Here is a 17,081-nt window from a genome sequence, read left to right on the forward strand (position 1 = left end):
CACACTTAAATATTATATATGGTGAATAAAGAGTTCTAATAGTTTACCATTGAATCTTGATTGTAATTCCCAATGTTAAAGGTTAGATTGATTTTTTAATCTAATTTAAAAGTACTTCTTCCCCTATAACGCTTTCAAAACCAAAAAAGACCCTATACGAATATATTTTATATAATATAGCCAAAACACTAATAGGAAGTATCATATTTATATAGTGAAACGTCACAAATTTCTTAATATGAATTTTATATGGAAAATAAAAGATGTTTTTATATATGCATCATAAAGTGTGCGTTATTGATAATCTAATTAAACTAAGATCTTGATATGCAAAATTATTATTTTTTGCACAATTCTTAAAATAAATAAATAATTAGACTAGATTATAAATATGCACACATATGATTTCATTCCTGCGCTACTCCGAACGCCAAGACTGAGTTGTTTTTACCGCATTTTAACCGAAACATGCATTTATTTGAATTTTTAAGGTTGTGATCATTTTGATTTTGGACGTTTCATCTTTTAATAATAACATTCTGAAAGGGTCACTTTAATTTTTTTAATTTAATTTAACAACATAATATGTTTTTCTGTTGAAAGGAGCGAAATCATCTTCACGTCTTATTTAGGCAATATTATTTTATTTAATATTTTTTAAATTATTATTTAATAGTCAATTATTTATATTATTATAAATATATATATATACATTTGTATTAGGCTAATAAGCTAGAATATCGATGCTAAAACGCTTTATTCGCTTGGAAAAAAACTCACAGTAAATTACTAAAATATATATATTAATAAAAATAAAAATGCAAGCCTTTTTATCAATGAATGTGTATTGTTTAGTTTTCTTTTTTTATTTATCGTTTTGTTGTTATATATATGTATTCATGTACGTACAACAAACATATTTTTGTAACCGATTTGTTGCGGAGTGCCGATCAAAATATAAATTATATATTTGAAACGAAATTGACATATGATATTTTATATATGAATAATTGTATAACTCTTCGGCGTGCAGCGTGTATTTGTAAAAGTCAAAATTTCTCCCTGTATTGTAAATTATTACTGGTTTATGTTTTTTTTTTTATTTTATTTTAGTGAGGTAACATAATATTTTTTATGTATTTATTATACGCATGTCAGTGGACGCGACCAGCCATTACACAACACGATATTAACGAGAAGGGACCTTTGATGTGCTGACGCGTCGTTCACAAACACCGTACTACACATTTGCTGTTATTTGATTAATAAATTTTATTCTGCAACACTTATACCTCTTGTTTAAATTTTACATTGAAACCATCGCCAATGTCCTATATCTTTATCCAAATTTAGTGTCAGGAGCTCAACTTTCAATGTCATTTTCCCCATTTCAAAGGACCAATTGAGGATGGCTCAGGGTGTAATAGATGTGGCTTACGTTAACAATGTAAGTCTCGGGTTAAATGTGGATTTCAGTATCTAAAAACGGTACTCGGTTTGGGTCGAATTCCTTTACTGTTGACAGATTGTATTTCGTTGCTCAAATAATAATAAAAATTGGCCTTGGCCTTAACCGCCCTACCCATACGAACGTACGTAATACGTTCGTATGGGTATTATAAAAAATATTCGGCGACATCTTTTTTCGAGAACCTCCGACTTGCAAAGGATACAAAAAAGGATCACAAATGAGTCTATTGCGTATTTTTTTCTGTTATATTGTAAACAAGTATTGTTATTGTGAAATCTAATGAAAAAAAAACCCAATGTATTTTTTAACTACCTTTTGAATAATAACCCAAAGGTAGGGCGGTTAAGAATCAGACAGATTCTTGAGGTCAAGTAAAATAGTTTAATGTTTATTAAATTTATTTATTTTTATATTCAATACTGCTGAAAAATCTTATCATGTTAACAACCTCTGCTTTTAAAAACAATGTTAACTCGATTCGTCTCATTTAAAAAATATTAATTATATTGCTCGATTTTTATTTTCGCATTACAATGGAGAAAGATCAATTGTAAGGGATCAATACAATTGACAACCCATTTTATATTACTAAATTGCTAGGAAGGAGTACCGCGGGGGGACGATACAGTTGGGAAGCAGAGATTAATTTACTCGAATAGCGAAATGTTTTGTTCCTTCGGTCTGTCCCAAACTTTTTTTTTTTTAATCAGTTTATGGCTGACTATCCAAGTACATAAATAACGATAAATAGCACGTTTTAAAAAGGTGATGGATATTATTTATTTACGTTATATGCAATATTCAAATTATGGGACAAAAGTTGTAACAAACAATAGGTTTTATTAAATAATATGAAAAATCAAATAAAACATTATAATTACATAAAAACAATATTGTTTATTACATAAAAAAATATTCATAATTTTATAAACTCACTTAATAATCTATGGTAACGTTATCCATTTAAAACATTTGGTTCACAAAATTAATACTGTATCATATAAAGTATAACATGAAAAAATATATATGTTCACATTTAACTTCAATAAAAGTCACTTTGACACATACATTTATGATAATAAGATAAACATTACAAATACCTTAAAATTAAAATAATATTGGAATGACGTGATAAAGTCAAAGAAAACATCCTAAGTCACACATGCATGATAAAATCACAAAGGAATGTAGTGTTAAATTGATAAAAATGAACAAAGGTAGTCAAATATTGATAAACAGCAATAAAATGGCAACACATTAACAATACTAATCATTCCAATTATTATAATTAAAAATTTTGCTAAAATCGTTGAATAAAATACTAAACATTCAAATAGGACTAACATCAATTTTTAATGTGAATATAACCTAAATACATATGTATCAATTAATTTTATCACATCTCATGATTATTATTTCTATTGTAATACCCTTGAAAAAATTATTTCACATATGTCTATACAAATTGAGTGCGAGAATCAACGTCCGATATGCAATTATAAAAGATTCAGTTTTGATTTTTTTTGGTTCACGGTGTAGATAATGGTCGTAGTACTCCGGAGTAATCGTAATTGCCAGGATCACTAGAATAGGTATTTAAAAAATTATTACGTTTGAAATGCAAAATAAATCACCAGTGTCCATTTAGTAAATTTTGATTTATAGATTTTCTTTGAAATAAATTATAAAATAGCAATTGAACCTATTTTTATGTCTAATATTTAATCCATATATTTATTACCTAAAAAACGGCAATTGAGTAATCAAATCTCTTCGAGAATTACTCTGCTGGAGTTGCGGCAATGCGTGAATTATATGTCGAAGCCAACCCTGGAGCTGAATCCGTCTTTGTTCCACCAGCCACGCTTCCTATATTAAATTAATTATAATTATAATATTTATATTTGTTTTTTTTTGCTATTCGCCGTCTTCATACCCTTTTTCCGAGTGTTTTCTTTGGTGGAAATTTAACAGTGGATATATCTGGATGCATGTTTTTCAGTTCACCGTACAATTTCCTAAATTCTGAATATCTTCTGTACACATTCCATTCATCAATTCCAACCTTTAAAAATACCTATAAAAATATTATTATTAAAAAGTTATTGAAGCAAATCTATTTGATATAAATCACTGACTTGATAGACATGGAATGACTTTGATGCTTTAGATATCAAGTAAGTGGATGGGATCCAGATGTTTATGCAACTCTCGGGTATGCCAGTGAACGACGATAGTGGATAATGAGCTCCGAAAGGCTCAATCTGTCTTTGCAATTGTCTCTGAAGCATTTCATTAAATTCCATTAACTCGGCATGCATTTGTGCCACCTAAAAATCAAAAATATAAACATATGTAGTAGTGCTATACAAATAGTCTACAGATCACTGAGTAAAATTAAATAAAAACAGTAATTGATAACACTGTCCTCACCTCCACTTTCCAATTTATCGATAAGTTGCATTAAGATAAACTGTGTGACATGGCTATTAATCAAGACTTAAAAAATATTTTGAAGTGCAAGTTTGTTTGAATTTTTTTTTTTGTTCAATGTAAAATATAATTGATGAAGCTGTTATAAGTTAGCATTTGCCTCAAGAAGAATAGCTAAGTATAGTGCATGTATCCTGGTTAACTATTAGCCAGCTATTGCTAGTACACAATATTTTATTGAATGAAAAAAGCATCACTTATCGCCAGTTGAAGGTTATGTGCCACACAACCCATAGCAATAAAGACAGAATTGTCAGCAATATAAAAAATAAAAAGACTAAAATTACCTCAATAAGCTTTGCTTCATAATGTTTAATCTCATCGCTTTGACCGTCTTGATTGAGAGTTTCCACAGCCGATACGTAATTGCGTAGTTGTTCTTTCAATTTATTATTTTCTCTACAACACAATGGTTAGGCAATATAAAATTACATATTTTATAAACACGAATTACAAACCTAGTAAGATCTACGATGGCCGTTTCCATCCGGTCGCTCCTCTCTTTATGCTCATCTTCCAATTGTTCCATCTTCATTTTCAACAAAGTGTTTTGCTCATAATGCTCCATCTTATTAGACTTTATCTCGTCATCGATTTCAAAAATCTCATCGTCAATAACGTTCAGTTCTAACAACCGATCGTTATCCCTACTCTCAGATATCCGCTTCATCTCTCCGCTCATACTAGAAACGTCAGAATCTTGATGCGAGCCTGAATCGGAAGCCAAGAGTTTATCGCTCAGTAACAAATCGTTAACTTGATCGCTTAACCTATTAATCTCGTCCGCTTCTTCATTACACATGGAACTTATCTCAATGACATTTGTACTATTTTTAACTTGAGACTCAAATTCCTCGTTTAAGTTTTCTTCGCTATCAAAAGAAATTATTTGCCTAATTGTTCTTCTATTGACCTTCGTTTTGACTAAAGGTGCACTCAGCGGAACTACAGGTTCAGGATATGTTTCTACTTCATTGACTAAATGAGATTCGTTAAGATCGGCTCTATCTATGGACATAGCGAAGAATATAGAGCTTAATCCGGCAGCAATATCAGGTAATTTTTTGGCTAGATTTACGTCCCGAAGAGCAGCCCAATCTTCGTAATACTCCTTCAAAATCGGATGACTGGTCCAACTTAGTAAATATCGTTCCAACGATTTTTCATTAAGAGCCGATCGTAAAAATGCTTTAAAATAACCCAAAGGCGTATTGACTGTTTTTAATAATTTAAAACGATCTTCTTCGTGTCTCGTTAAATGCAGTTTAGTATAATTCCACAAGCAAGTATCTGTAGAAAAAAGATAATAAATATTTTATCAGGCATATGTTAAAGCATGTTTTAAAAACTCACCTAGAAGATTTAAATTAAAAGCAAAATTTAATCCGGCAGTTATTAGTGTCTGAATTGGTTGATAGCTATTCGAAGTCGGTACTCTCAAGCCGTGCGATAGAACTTTTACCCAACGATCGCACATGCCCGCCACTCTATATCATAAAATAGATAAAACATAATCGAATTACATACAAAGAACGTCGAAACTAACCTAAGATCTTGGTCCGTAGCTAAAGATTGCTTGTTTCCGTAAGTCTCTTGGCATGCTTCGGCCGAATCTTGGAGATTCTGGACCAAAGCTTCTCCCGATGGAGGAGGACTGTTATTGCGTCTCACCGCTGACATTATTCTCATCCCCTAAGAATATGATGAATTGACATTTTATGATTGTAAGCAAGCGTCCATTAATTGTGTGCTAATTTACCATGATTTTTATTTGCTCCACTTCCATTTTTAAATTTGACACATAACGCTCTCTTAGTATCAAAACAATAACATCTTGTTATCAAGGCTATTACTCAGCTAATGAAATCTGACATTTGACGCATGTTGTTTTACAACGTTGGTCTTAACAACATATTAACTGACCATTAGAGAAATACATAATCTACAATAAAAATATGAAAAAAACATTTTTATCTACGAATAAATTATTAATGATACTCATAATATTAAATAAATTATAAAATATGTTTCTTAGCTATATTTTTTTCAATAAAAGCTAAGAAATACTTACTAATGAATAACTAGAAAATAAGGTACTGATTAATTATATCAGTAATTATATAACCAATGTATATAAACACCTTCCCTGCTTTTACTACATAAATAAGTTTTAAATTTTAAAACTTGTTATTTTATCATCTATTCTTCAAACATCTGTTGAAGCCGAAATCTAGAGAAGATGTTCATAGCATCTGGTTTCAACCAAAATCCTACCTCTTTTTAAATATATCGTAGTTTTGTTGAGCATGTGTTATATGGATCTTTTTACTTCACAATTTCACAATAATGGTGAAATAAGAAAAATATTTTCTGAGAATTTATATCTTTCATTACAATAACTATATATAAATAACTTATACAAAAAACATGCGATATTAATTTACAGTGCCAATTATGCTAATTTTTAACAATTAAAAAAGCTCAAATCTGCTTTTGATTATATGTAGTACATACTTTCAAAAACGTGAAGCAAAAAACACAATTGAAACGCCGTCTGATGCGTGCGTCAAAACAAGTCAGAGTATGAGGTACTTTTTCTTAGCTCTCTCGCTCTGTCACACGCACTTGTGTATATCGCTCGCATACGTACAAGTAAATCCGTGCGAGAGAAAAGATGATATACTCACCATCCGATATACTCACCCATCTCTCTTGCGAAATTCTCTGACATAGCGGTATAGTATGGGCGCGTGAAAGTTAAAGGACAACACCATAGCACCAATGTTTAAACTTTCACAATATTTACAACTTTCTAATTATTTCAATTTTACAAATAATAATCAAAATTTTAATCTGTTTCTTCTTTGTGGGGGGGGGGGGGGCGATTAAACTATGCGACCAAAACCAAGAGACACTTTGGTAGCACGGCGGCGGAGGGCTACACATTCTTTAGTGGAACTCGACGGAAAGGTGACGACCGGCAGCTCCTCGTCTGCCGATCTCTCGTATCATAATATTTTATTGAATATGTAAATGTATAGTAATTCTATAAATACTACTGCAGCGGCTTAATATTTATCTAAATGCCACTCGTACGTCACGACTTGCTTCTGTGCTTCCATTATTTAATTATTTTCTTGTTTGGAACGACTCACTGTTTGCGAACAAATACCAACTCCGCCGACTTCGACGTGTGTGTGTCCTTAAGTCTCTCTTCTCTTTTCCTAGTTAAATTTCACAATTATAAATTACTAAGGGGAGTATTGGGGAGGACCGATTTATTTAAGCGGCTATCTTTGGCCAAAAACCAGGCGGCAGTCTGGTAACATGGACCTCGACGGGAAGAAGACGACCGGTGGTGTCTCGTCCGCCAATCTCTCGTACCATAACATTCGATTCAATATGTAACTGTATATGACTTCAATAAACTTCTACGGCAGCGGCCCAATATGTGTACAATTGCCACCCGTCACCACTCGTCCGCAAAACTTCCATGTATTACTTCAAATTTATTCAAAAATTGTAGGTATAATTTATATATTTTTAAGAGCAGTATTTCATGCTTTAAATAGCCGTTGAATAATAATCAAAAGTCATAAGATGAATTGTAAACATAATAATTATATAAAATTTATGAAGAGGCTTTCAAACATTACATATAACGTAGGTTCATATACATACAATAATAAAAATTTAATTAAATCATTATAATTTATATAAAATTTATTGTAATTCAAGTTATTATTTTTTTAAGTAATAGTAAAAAATATTTTTAATTTAACTGCAAGCTAGTATATCTTCGTTCGGTCAGTGACGGATGTGTTACTAACGCTAATTACAATTATGATATATGAAACAAAAACTGAACCTTGATAACCTTTAACTCGACTTTATAATTATAAAATCAGACCATTATTTGTTTTTGAACTCATTTGTGTTTTCGCAGACTGAATTACATTAACATGGAGAAGGTAAGATAGAATATATTATGCATATTAATGAATCAATCTAATTAATTCTTAATCTATTAGGATTCAAAGAAGCAAATGTGGGGAGGATGTTTTACGAAAGAAACAGCTCCGTCTTTAATGGAATTGAACTCGTCAATTGAGGTCGATAAACGAATGTACAAAGAAGATATTTTTGCTAGTCAATTGTATGCAAAGGCTCTGCACGAAGCCGGGGTTATTGATGAAAAAGATTATCAGAGTATCCACAAGGGTCTAGATAAGGTTCATATTATTCAACTTTATTATTATGAATGACTTTTTAAAACGATAAATTTAATCATAGGTGAGAGAAGAATGGGATAACGGACTCATTAACATATCGAATCATGATGAAGATATACATTCTGTGAATGAACGTAGACTGAGGGAGATAATAGGAACTCCTGCCGATCGTCTTCACACAGGAAGAAGCAGAAACGATCAAGTAACTACTGACGTAAGGTTGTGGCTGAGCAACAATGGGAAATGCCTCCTGGAATTACTCCGCACGACTGTTAAAGTAAGATACTATTTTAATATATGTAAATTAGACTTGCTTATGTATTTAATGCGTTTTTTTAGATTATGATTGATTTGGCACAAAGAGAAATCAATGTATTAATGCCTGGATATACGCACTTGAAGCGAGCTCAACCAGTTAGATTCAGTCATTTCATTTTGAGGTAATTTATAAATGTTATACAATTGTATTCCTTAAGTGTATTTATTAAGCATTAATTTATCCATTGGATATTATTTTTCTATACTATTGATTTATGCCTGAGAATAAACTATATAATATGCATGAAAACTACATTCAAATGACTATTAATATTAGTAAATAAGTATTAAAATAAATTTACTAGTTCAAGAATAATTTTTCAGCAATTTTGTAAATCGGTAGTCTGGATAATGTTGTTTCAGGATCATTAGGTTTTGAATTCAGAATAAACTAATTGTTATATAATAAACAATAAATAAAATGATTCTTCTTCAAAACATTTCAGCCATGCGTGGAGTTTTCATAGCGACGTAGATCTCCTAACGACTATTTTAAAAAGAACAACAATATTACCTCTGGGAAGCGGTGCATTGGCTGGTAATCCGTTTCCGATTGATAGGCATGCAATTGCAAAAAATATGAACTTCACAGGAGTAACAATGAACAGCATGAATGCTGTAGGAAATAGAGATTATATTGGTATGGCTTATTAAGAATATATTTTATCATCATAGATCATTAATTACACATTGAATTTTAGCTGAATTTTTATTCTGGAGCGCTTTGTGTGGAACTCATTTGAGCCGTTTGGCTGAAGATCTCATAATTTTCAATACCGAAGAGTTTAACTTTGTTAAAGTGAGCCAAGAATACTCTACTGGTAGTAGTCTTATGCCACAGAAGAGAAATCCGGACGGATTGGAGTTGGCTCGCGGTTCTGCAGGTCGATTGATTGGCCATTCGACTGCTTTCTTAATCACCCTTAAATCTTTACCTTCAACGTACAACAAAGACTTGCAATGCGACAAGCAAATGCTATTTGAATCGTTCGATCTTCTCTGCCAAGTGTTAAAAGTTGTTAACGGAACGCTTAAAACGTTGGAGGTTAGATACATAATTTCATTTCCTATACACGTTTGCTATATAATAGTTTTGCTGTTTAGGTAAATGCTGATAAATGCATGGAAGCTTTAAAACCGGACCAACTCGCTACGAGATTAGCTCATTGGTTGGTTAAACGTGGACTACCTTTCCGTCAAGCTCATACAATAGCCGGTCAAGCTGTAGCTCTTGCTGAAAAGAAAAATATACCTTTAAATATGCTACCGGAACAGGACCGTGCGTCTCTTAGGTAATTATATTATAAGCATTATTTAATAAAGCATTTCTTTTTTAATATAATATACTTTTTAGCAATTTATTATCCGGTGATTTGTCGGAGTTGTGGGATTATGAAAAGGCTGTGGAAGAAAACCAAACCATTGGTGGTACATCAAGAAATTCGGTCTTGAATCAAATTGATGCTCTTGAAAAGTGGTTGACTTTATAATTTTTAAAATGTTGATTGTTCTTACATTGTTTAATATGATATTATTTCAATCAATGAGAGTTATACTGCATAAAGTTAGATAGAGCTGGTTGTAAGTGCTTTTATTTGGTTTAGTACAAACATCTTCTTGAATGAGTACAACTTTGTTTTTTATTGCATTTATTATTTTAGTTGCTTTTGCATATTTGTTCTAATCTTTGACCACACAACTCACATGACCACACAATTCACGTTGATAATAAAAACAAACTTTAGTGGACAGCATCGGATCACCAAAAAATAAAAAAACAATAAATATTTGTATTTTTCTAGCAAAGTGAAAAATATTATATTATGTACATATAACAATATATACTATTTTTAAACAGAAAAATACTATAAATACTTAGTTACTTTTATGATTTAATTGAATTATAAAGATAGCAATATCCTTCTTTTTTCAATAATATAATTTTTTGCATGTTTTGTATGTTGTAAATTGATTTATTGAGAATCCTAGATCTATGTAAATAATCCTGACCTCAAGACCGATTTACGAGTGAAATTAAAGGAGCAACTTTCCGAAAACGTCAGTGAAAAAGTATGAATCTGCTTTCAAAGTCAATGGGACCATATAAAGAAAGGAGCTCAAAAAAAAGGTCTTTTTGAAAAATTTTGTTTAAGGACAAAATTTTTGAGGACAATCCATCAATGTTAGTAAATGCTAAATTGATTATCTCAAAATACTGAAGTATTTTGAGATATTCAATTTAGACTTAAATAATATCGATATGGAATATAAAAAAATGTTACTTTTCACCACTAAATAATAATAATAAAAACTAATTAAATTAAGTTTAAAATCAAATCTAAATCCGCTCACTTTTAATGCTAGACTGGAACCACAAATGAGATACAGCGCTGATATAAACACATGTTATAAACAGCTTTTATCAGTAGTCAATCGACCAGAGACCGAGAACAAAATACGATTGCGATAGTTGTTACTCAACAATCGACTGATCATGTCTTCCCATCGCGCTACTGCTTACAAATGTGAGAAAATACTGTTCAAAGATGGAGTCGTCGGGCCAGGAGCAATTGTGGTCGACGATCTTGGAAAAATAGAGAAAATAATCACAAAGGACGAAGAACTACAAAAGCTAAACGACTGGACGAACATAGTACAGGTTATGCCGGCAAATGTCCTTGTGCCATTTCTGTCACATAGCAAGCATTCCAAAAAAGATCGACCCATGGGTCGCTATTTAGCTTTTTTCATCTTTCTTGCAGTATAAACATAATTGCTAATAACGTCTTTTTTTATTATTTTTTTTTTATTATTTAATGGAAAAATATTAAGAACTACTAGGTGAATTATGATAAAGTAATCAATACGTGTGTAATTATAATTTAATCTATTTATTTAATTGACGAACAATAAATTAATTATAGATAAATAAATAAAACTAAACGATTTAAATTAATTAATTTAAGTTATTTATTTTAATAAGTATTAAATGAATATATTTAATTAAATCATTTAAAATTCTGAAAAATACATTATAAAAAATTATGTTATTATAAATTAAAAAAATATTTATCAGATTTAACTACATTTAAACTATTTACTTTTAACAATTATTAAATAAATATATTTAATATTCATTAAATACAATAATTATGTCATATAGTATAATATATTTAGTTAATTGAAAAAAACAAAATTTCAATTCTAGATCAATAAATGAAATTAAATATTAAATAAAAAAATTAATGATTGTGGTTTATGTATAATAAATTAAGTCAATCAATCAGAATTTCCCTATTTTAAAAATAAATCAATTAAAAATAGTTTAATATAAAGAGTTTGCAAGCCACTAGATATATTTTTGTGAAATTTGTATTATTTATGTAAACGTTTATGCTATATAATAAATATCAATCAACTAATTAAAAATGTTTAATGTAAAAAGTTTGAGGACCATTCTGTATGTAAATATATACTTATATAATAATTAATATACATACATACATTTACATATGTATATATAATAATTAATTATTCTTAATCAAATGAAAAATTAGTTCTTACGCAATCATAGATATCATTTTTTGATGTAGATAAAAAATATTTTACTTTAATATAAACGCCTAAATTGATACCATCTATATATCTATTGACTACTAGATTTCTATCAATTTATCAATTTCCAAAAGCATAATCATCTACTGGCTTTTCCGATCTTGTGCTATAGCGCTCTGCTGATCCATTGCTGCTCATTTTTTAAACCTCGTTGTAACATGATAGTCACTTAGCCAAATGCGTTACAACAGGGTAAACATAATTTGTGCCATATATTTTAATAATTACAATCAATAGAGCTCACTATACATGGACCAGCTAGATGTTTTAAATACTCATCACATATTCATCCGTTAGATTAGGAAAATCTTGGAACCCCTAATCTATGATGATCGATTAAAATTATAATTATATAATAAAAAAGAATTCAAATTACTCAGGCAGCATAGAAATTGAAAAACACTACACTCAAGCAGGGATGTCATTTCAGATGTTTCCAGGGGGGCAAAAGATGGCCATTCTGTGTTCGTTTTTTTATTAAATGACATTTTTCTGGCCAAATTCAAAGGGGCTCCTATTTAGAATCCACGCCAAATGCAATAAAATCGTGCCATCTCAATGGAAACGCTCGGTTATCTAGCATTCATAATAAGACTTTTTATAATAATATTTTGACTCATAAGTGAGAATTAAATAAAGCGTATCTAAACCAATATTTGGCCTATATGAGGGGGCAAAACAGTTATCCTTTCTCAGAAGTCAAAAATCCACGTCAAAAGCAATAAAATGTTGCCGTTGTAGTGGCGTCGACACGATTTTATTGCTTTTGACGTGAATTTTTCACTTCTGAGAAGTGATAATTGTTTTTGCGCCCTCCTATTGACTAAAATTCAGTTTGAATATACTTTGACCAATATTCTCACACCAGAAGACTGTAGTAATATCGGTAAGGATAGTTATCATATTTTTAAAACATGCAGCAGACAAATTATGGAACAATTTATTTTGTCTGTATTTCTTTTTCCGCTTATTTTCCCCTGACTTGACCTAATGAAAGTTCTAAAACTATAATTTGTTTTAGGACTTTCAGTAGGTCAAATGTTCAGTTAGGAAAATTTGATAGTGTCACTGTTTCGATGAATACAAAATCTTTCTTTTGTGTGAAGTAAAAATAATACCGTATAAATAAGGTGACGAATTTTTCTCCTTTGTTCTTTCTTTGCCTTCCTTGAACAAAAATTTCTAAAATGACCTTTTTTAAACTGCCGTAATAATTTCTCCTTTTGAAAAAAAATCAAAGATGGCCTTTGAGCAAAATTTTTGAAATGCCCTTTTTTCTTAGAGATCATAGCAATTTGTCCCATGTTCTTATTTTTTTATTCTTTCATTTCTGAGATGAGCTTTTTATTTTTAGTGTCTTCTATAAGACACGCCATAAAATGTGTCGTTTATAAGACATCCTATAAAATGTGACATGAAACAACGGCTGCTTATTTCATTTGATTTTAAATATTTAGACTTCGAAGGAATGCAAAATATTGTTTGTGGAAATTGTGTTTTGAACTTCTGCCATCAATATTTGAATAGAGAGATTAAAAAGTTCACGCTGAATTAAACTGTGAGGAACACTTCCTGCAGATTCGTTTAATAAATCTGTCCCCCTTTACTGTGATTAAGGAGTGCTGTAACGACTATGCATTTCATAGAGGGGTTTATTAAATCTAACTTATAAAATATAGCTTTGCAAAAGCTGATAAGGCAATAAAACAAACATTATCAATTATTTTTAATCATTCAATTCAATCAATAATTATACTATCTAATGAATTTCCATTAATCATTACAGTAAGCCAGTTAGACGTCAAAGGAACTGTTTGATATCCAGTTTTATTCTACCAATATATAGATAAAATGCATGTGTCCATGTTGATTCAAATGAATTGTAACCAGTTGTAGGATCGATGAAGAGTATTAGAGTTTCCACAGTGCTGTTTGTAGAAGTGCTAAATTTTGCTAATTTTTTTATACATTTTCTTAGATACAGCTTGGACAAATGGGAGAGAAAGCTAATTTAGTCCCAAAACCCATCTAATTAAACAAGAGTATGTCTTCCGGGTGTCCGTTTATAAGCAAAATCATTGTGATCTCAAGGTACTTCATGTGGCTAAATAGCTTTTGTTGTAGTAATTAAAGCTAATAAAACCTACGTGACCATTGTAAGTTTAGCTTCTCTTCAAATTATTGGATATTTGTCAAAGCACCATTGTTCGATTGTCGATTCCTATAAGGCAATTGTGTAGAAACATTAATGTAGTTATCAATTTACAGATAACTCATGGAGTTTTGATGCCCGGTTTGGTAGATTCACACGTGCACATCAATAGTCCAGGACGTACAACATGGGAAGATTTTCCACATGCGACTCGTGCTGCAGCATCCGGAGGCGTCACCACCGTAGTAGACATGCCATTGTAAAATTGTTACATAACATACCTAAACAAAAATTTGAATAACTTTCATAATATTCCATATATTTCAGAAATTCTTTACCTCCGACGACAACATTGGAAAACTTGCGTACAAAAGTCGCCGAAGCAAAGAGAGAGATATATGTCGATGTAGGATTTTGGGGTGGAGTCATTCCGGGCAATCATGTATGTGTTTCTTAGCAAGCGATTACCAAACCATTACTATTAGTGATTATTTTGATGATATATAGAACGAGCTACTTGATTTGATCAACGCCGGAGTCGTCGGATTCAAATGTTTCCTTTGTCCGAGCGGAGTCGATGAATTTCCTAATGTTACAAAAGATGATTTAAAATTGGCTCTGAATATCTTACAAAACACTGACTCAGTTCTTGCTGTAAGTTAAATAATTAAATATTTATAAATTCAATTTATTCTTATAATTTACGTTATAGTTTCATGCTGAATGTGAGCTTGATTCTTCTGATCATACAGAGATTTATAAAAACAGTATGTATTATCAAAATATACTATTAAAAATTGAATATAAATTTGAAACTATATATATTTTTAGATCCTGATGAGTATCAAACATATCTTGATTCTCGGCCACCAGAGATGGAATATAAAGCCTTAAGACTGATCAATGAATTATCTGGAGAGTATAAAAAGTAATGTTTATAGTATTAAAATTTCTTTAATCCTGGATAGTTATTAATTTAATCATTCGTTTTAGAGCTCGTTATCATATTGTACATGTGTCAGCATCAAAAGTTGCTGAAATGGTTTCAAATATAAAAAGCAATGGAGTGTCTATCACGGCCGAAACTTGTCCGCATTATTTGACATTAACAGCTGAAGAAGTTCCAGATACACACACTGAATATAAATGTGCTCCTCCAGTTCGCTCACTCACAAATAGAGTATATAACCTTAACAATAATTAAAAGTAGTTCAAGCTGCTTATATTAATTATTTTATATCTTATAGGATGAGTTATGGAATTGTATTTTGAACAATAAACTAAATTTGATCGTATCAGATCATTCTCCGTGCACTCCGGAATTGAAAGCGGGTGGGTTTATGAAAGCTTGGGGAGGAATATCGTCATTGCAATTTGGTCTTTCTCTTATATGGACCAATGCCTCAAAATATGGATTGAGTTTAAGCGGTTTGTCTAAGTTAATGAGTGAAACGCCAGCAAAATTATGTCGTTTGGATGATCGTAAAGGTTCATTTGAAGTTGGAAAAGATGCCGATATGATTGTGTTTGATACAGAACAGAAATATGTTGTTACTGAGAGCATAATACTTCATAAGAATAAGGTTTATTTTTTTTTATAACTACCTATATACATAATTATATTTGTTATTTTATCAAAAAATATATTGTAAAATTTCAGTTAACTCCATATTTAGGAATGGAATTAAAAGGAAAAGTTCTACAAACCTATCTAAGAGGAAAGTTGATTTATGAATCATCGAAATTCTTAGGAGGACCTAAAGGAAAACTATTACTAAAAACTGAATCATTTTGATTTCATATAAATAACGTTTTTATTTTACATTACACACTTATCTCTTGATTTACGCGGCCAGGAAAGAACATTTTTTTTATTACTCCAAATCACAAATCAACAGATTCGGTTCCACACGTGTAACACGGCGATGTACAAACGCATGGGCTTACTTCCACTTATTGCACTTGACCTACATCTAGAACCTCTCCTACTGCCCATGCAGTGTGTTGCTTTTTGAAGTACACACTTGTCGCTAAAGATTTTTCTTGTTTACTTTATAAGTCAAAGAAATATTAAAAAGTACACGTGAATACTATTTGATCGTCTCATTACAAATTTCGTTCTATGCATCGATTTACACGCTATTTTTTAGAACGTAAATCGAGGGATGAGTGTGCATATATATATATAATAAAACATAACTAATTCTCTATAATAAAAAAAATAATTTATAAAAATGCAATTTTTAAAATATAATAATGATTGTTAAATAAATATGAACTTATATTAAAATTAAAATAGTTTTTGAATAAACACAAAATCTTCAAAAAAAATTAAAAACAAATGTTTTTATTTTAACTTTGTTTTTTAAATATCTTATTTTTACTGTTGTTAATTATTTTTGCTATAAAAAAATAATAAAAACATTTTACTTATTTTATAATATTATTTATTTATTTATTCCTGTATTTCTCATATATTATTTCGTTCTAATTATAATATAGTATCTTATTTAGCTATGATATAAAATAATTCGCAAAACAAAATCAAATGAGTAACTTGAGCTTCAATATCTGAAGTTGAAAGTATCCAGTCTAACCACAGGGGTGACGTAATCAGATGACGTAACACGATGCGTCACCATATTGGTCGACCTTGAGAGCCCTATATACACACAATACAAAATAACTCAGTATCCTCATTTATATATAAACGTTTGATAACTAACAAATAATAATGGTAAAAGTAATAGCGGTGAATAAACATTCAACAATCAATAATTGTAAGCTTATTTATTGATGC

At 30.4% G+C, this 17,081-nt stretch overlaps 3 protein-coding genes across 3 annotated transcripts; 2 read left to right on the forward strand and 1 right to left on the reverse strand.

The window, feature by feature from the left end:
* Positions 1-2,348: 2,348 nt before the first annotated feature.
* LOC148237127 (sorting nexin-29-like) lies at positions 2,349-5,843 on the reverse strand. The gene is made up of 9 exons (XM_088182049.1): positions 5,724-5,843; positions 5,511-5,656; positions 5,318-5,451; positions 4,423-5,254; positions 4,252-4,363; positions 3,610-3,801; positions 3,408-3,548; positions 3,213-3,340; positions 2,349-3,054 (listed from the first exon to the last, which is right to left on the reverse strand). Exons 1-9 carry the CDS (start codon positions 5,748-5,750, stop codon positions 3,000-3,002), a joined length of 1,767 nt encoding a protein of 588 aa, XP_088038175.1. The 5' UTR covers positions 5,751-5,843; the 3' UTR covers positions 2,349-2,999.
* Positions 5,844-7,754: 1,911 nt separating this feature from the next.
* On the forward strand, positions 7,755-10,145 carry Argl (Argininosuccinate lyase). The gene is made up of 8 exons (XM_088182092.1): positions 7,755-7,935; positions 7,996-8,196; positions 8,258-8,473; positions 8,536-8,636; positions 8,961-9,154; positions 9,216-9,559; positions 9,619-9,806; positions 9,869-10,145. Exons 1-8 carry the CDS (start codon positions 7,927-7,929, stop codon positions 10,002-10,004), a joined length of 1,389 nt encoding a protein of 462 aa, XP_088038218.1. The 5' UTR covers positions 7,755-7,926; the 3' UTR covers positions 10,005-10,145.
* A 748-nt stretch (positions 10,146-10,893) lies between these two features.
* LOC148237129 (putative allantoinase 1) lies at positions 10,894-16,503 on the forward strand. Its single transcript, XM_088182093.1, has 9 exons — positions 10,894-11,173; positions 14,398-14,540; positions 14,609-14,723; positions 14,789-14,935; positions 14,994-15,048; positions 15,113-15,209; positions 15,275-15,461; positions 15,529-15,864; positions 15,942-16,503. The coding sequence occupies exons 1-9, from the start codon at positions 11,009-11,011 to the stop codon at positions 16,074-16,076; spliced, it is 1,380 nt and encodes a 459-aa protein (XP_088038219.1). The 5' UTR covers positions 10,894-11,008; the 3' UTR covers positions 16,077-16,503.
* Positions 16,504-17,081: the final 578 nt, after the last annotated feature.

This window comes from Plectrocnemia conspersa, unplaced genomic scaffold, assembly GCF_051122295.1.
Source record: "Plectrocnemia conspersa isolate PC_06_02 unplaced genomic scaffold, ASM5112229v1 ptg000003l, whole genome shotgun sequence".
NCBI lineage: Eukaryota > Metazoa > Arthropoda > Insecta > Trichoptera > Polycentropodidae > Plectrocnemia > Plectrocnemia conspersa.

Excerpts from the sequence above, each read along its gene's own strand:
- LOC148237127 (XM_088182049.1), bottom strand. The coding sequence starts at position 5,750 with ATGGAAGTGGAGCAAATAAAAATCATG. Across the intron at positions 4,364-4,422 it reads GCCATCGTAGATCTTACTAG|AGAAAATAATAAATTGAAAG; the intron begins GTTTGTAATTCG and ends ATTGTGTTGTAG. Across the intron at positions 3,055-3,212 it reads ACTCAATTGCCGTTTTTTAG|TGATCCTGGCAATTACGATT; the intron begins GTAATAAATATA and ends TACCTATTCTAG.
- Argl (XM_088182092.1), top strand. Across the intron at positions 8,197-8,257 it reads TCCACAAGGGTCTAGATAAG|GTGAGAGAAGAATGGGATAA; the intron begins GTTCATATTATT and ends ATTTAATCATAG. Across the intron at positions 8,474-8,535 it reads TACTCCGCACGACTGTTAAA|ATTATGATTGATTTGGCACA; the intron begins GTAAGATACTAT and ends GCGTTTTTTTAG.
- LOC148237129 (XM_088182093.1), top strand. The coding sequence starts at position 11,009 with ATGTCTTCCCATCGCGCTACTGCTTACAAATGTGAGAAAATACTGTTC. Across the intron at positions 14,541-14,608 it reads ACCGTAGTAGACATGCCATT|AAATTCTTTACCTCCGACGA; the intron begins GTAAAATTGTTA and ends CATATATTTCAG. Across the intron at positions 14,936-14,993 it reads ACACTGACTCAGTTCTTGCT|TTTCATGCTGAATGTGAGCT; the intron begins GTAAGTTAAATA and ends TTTACGTTATAG.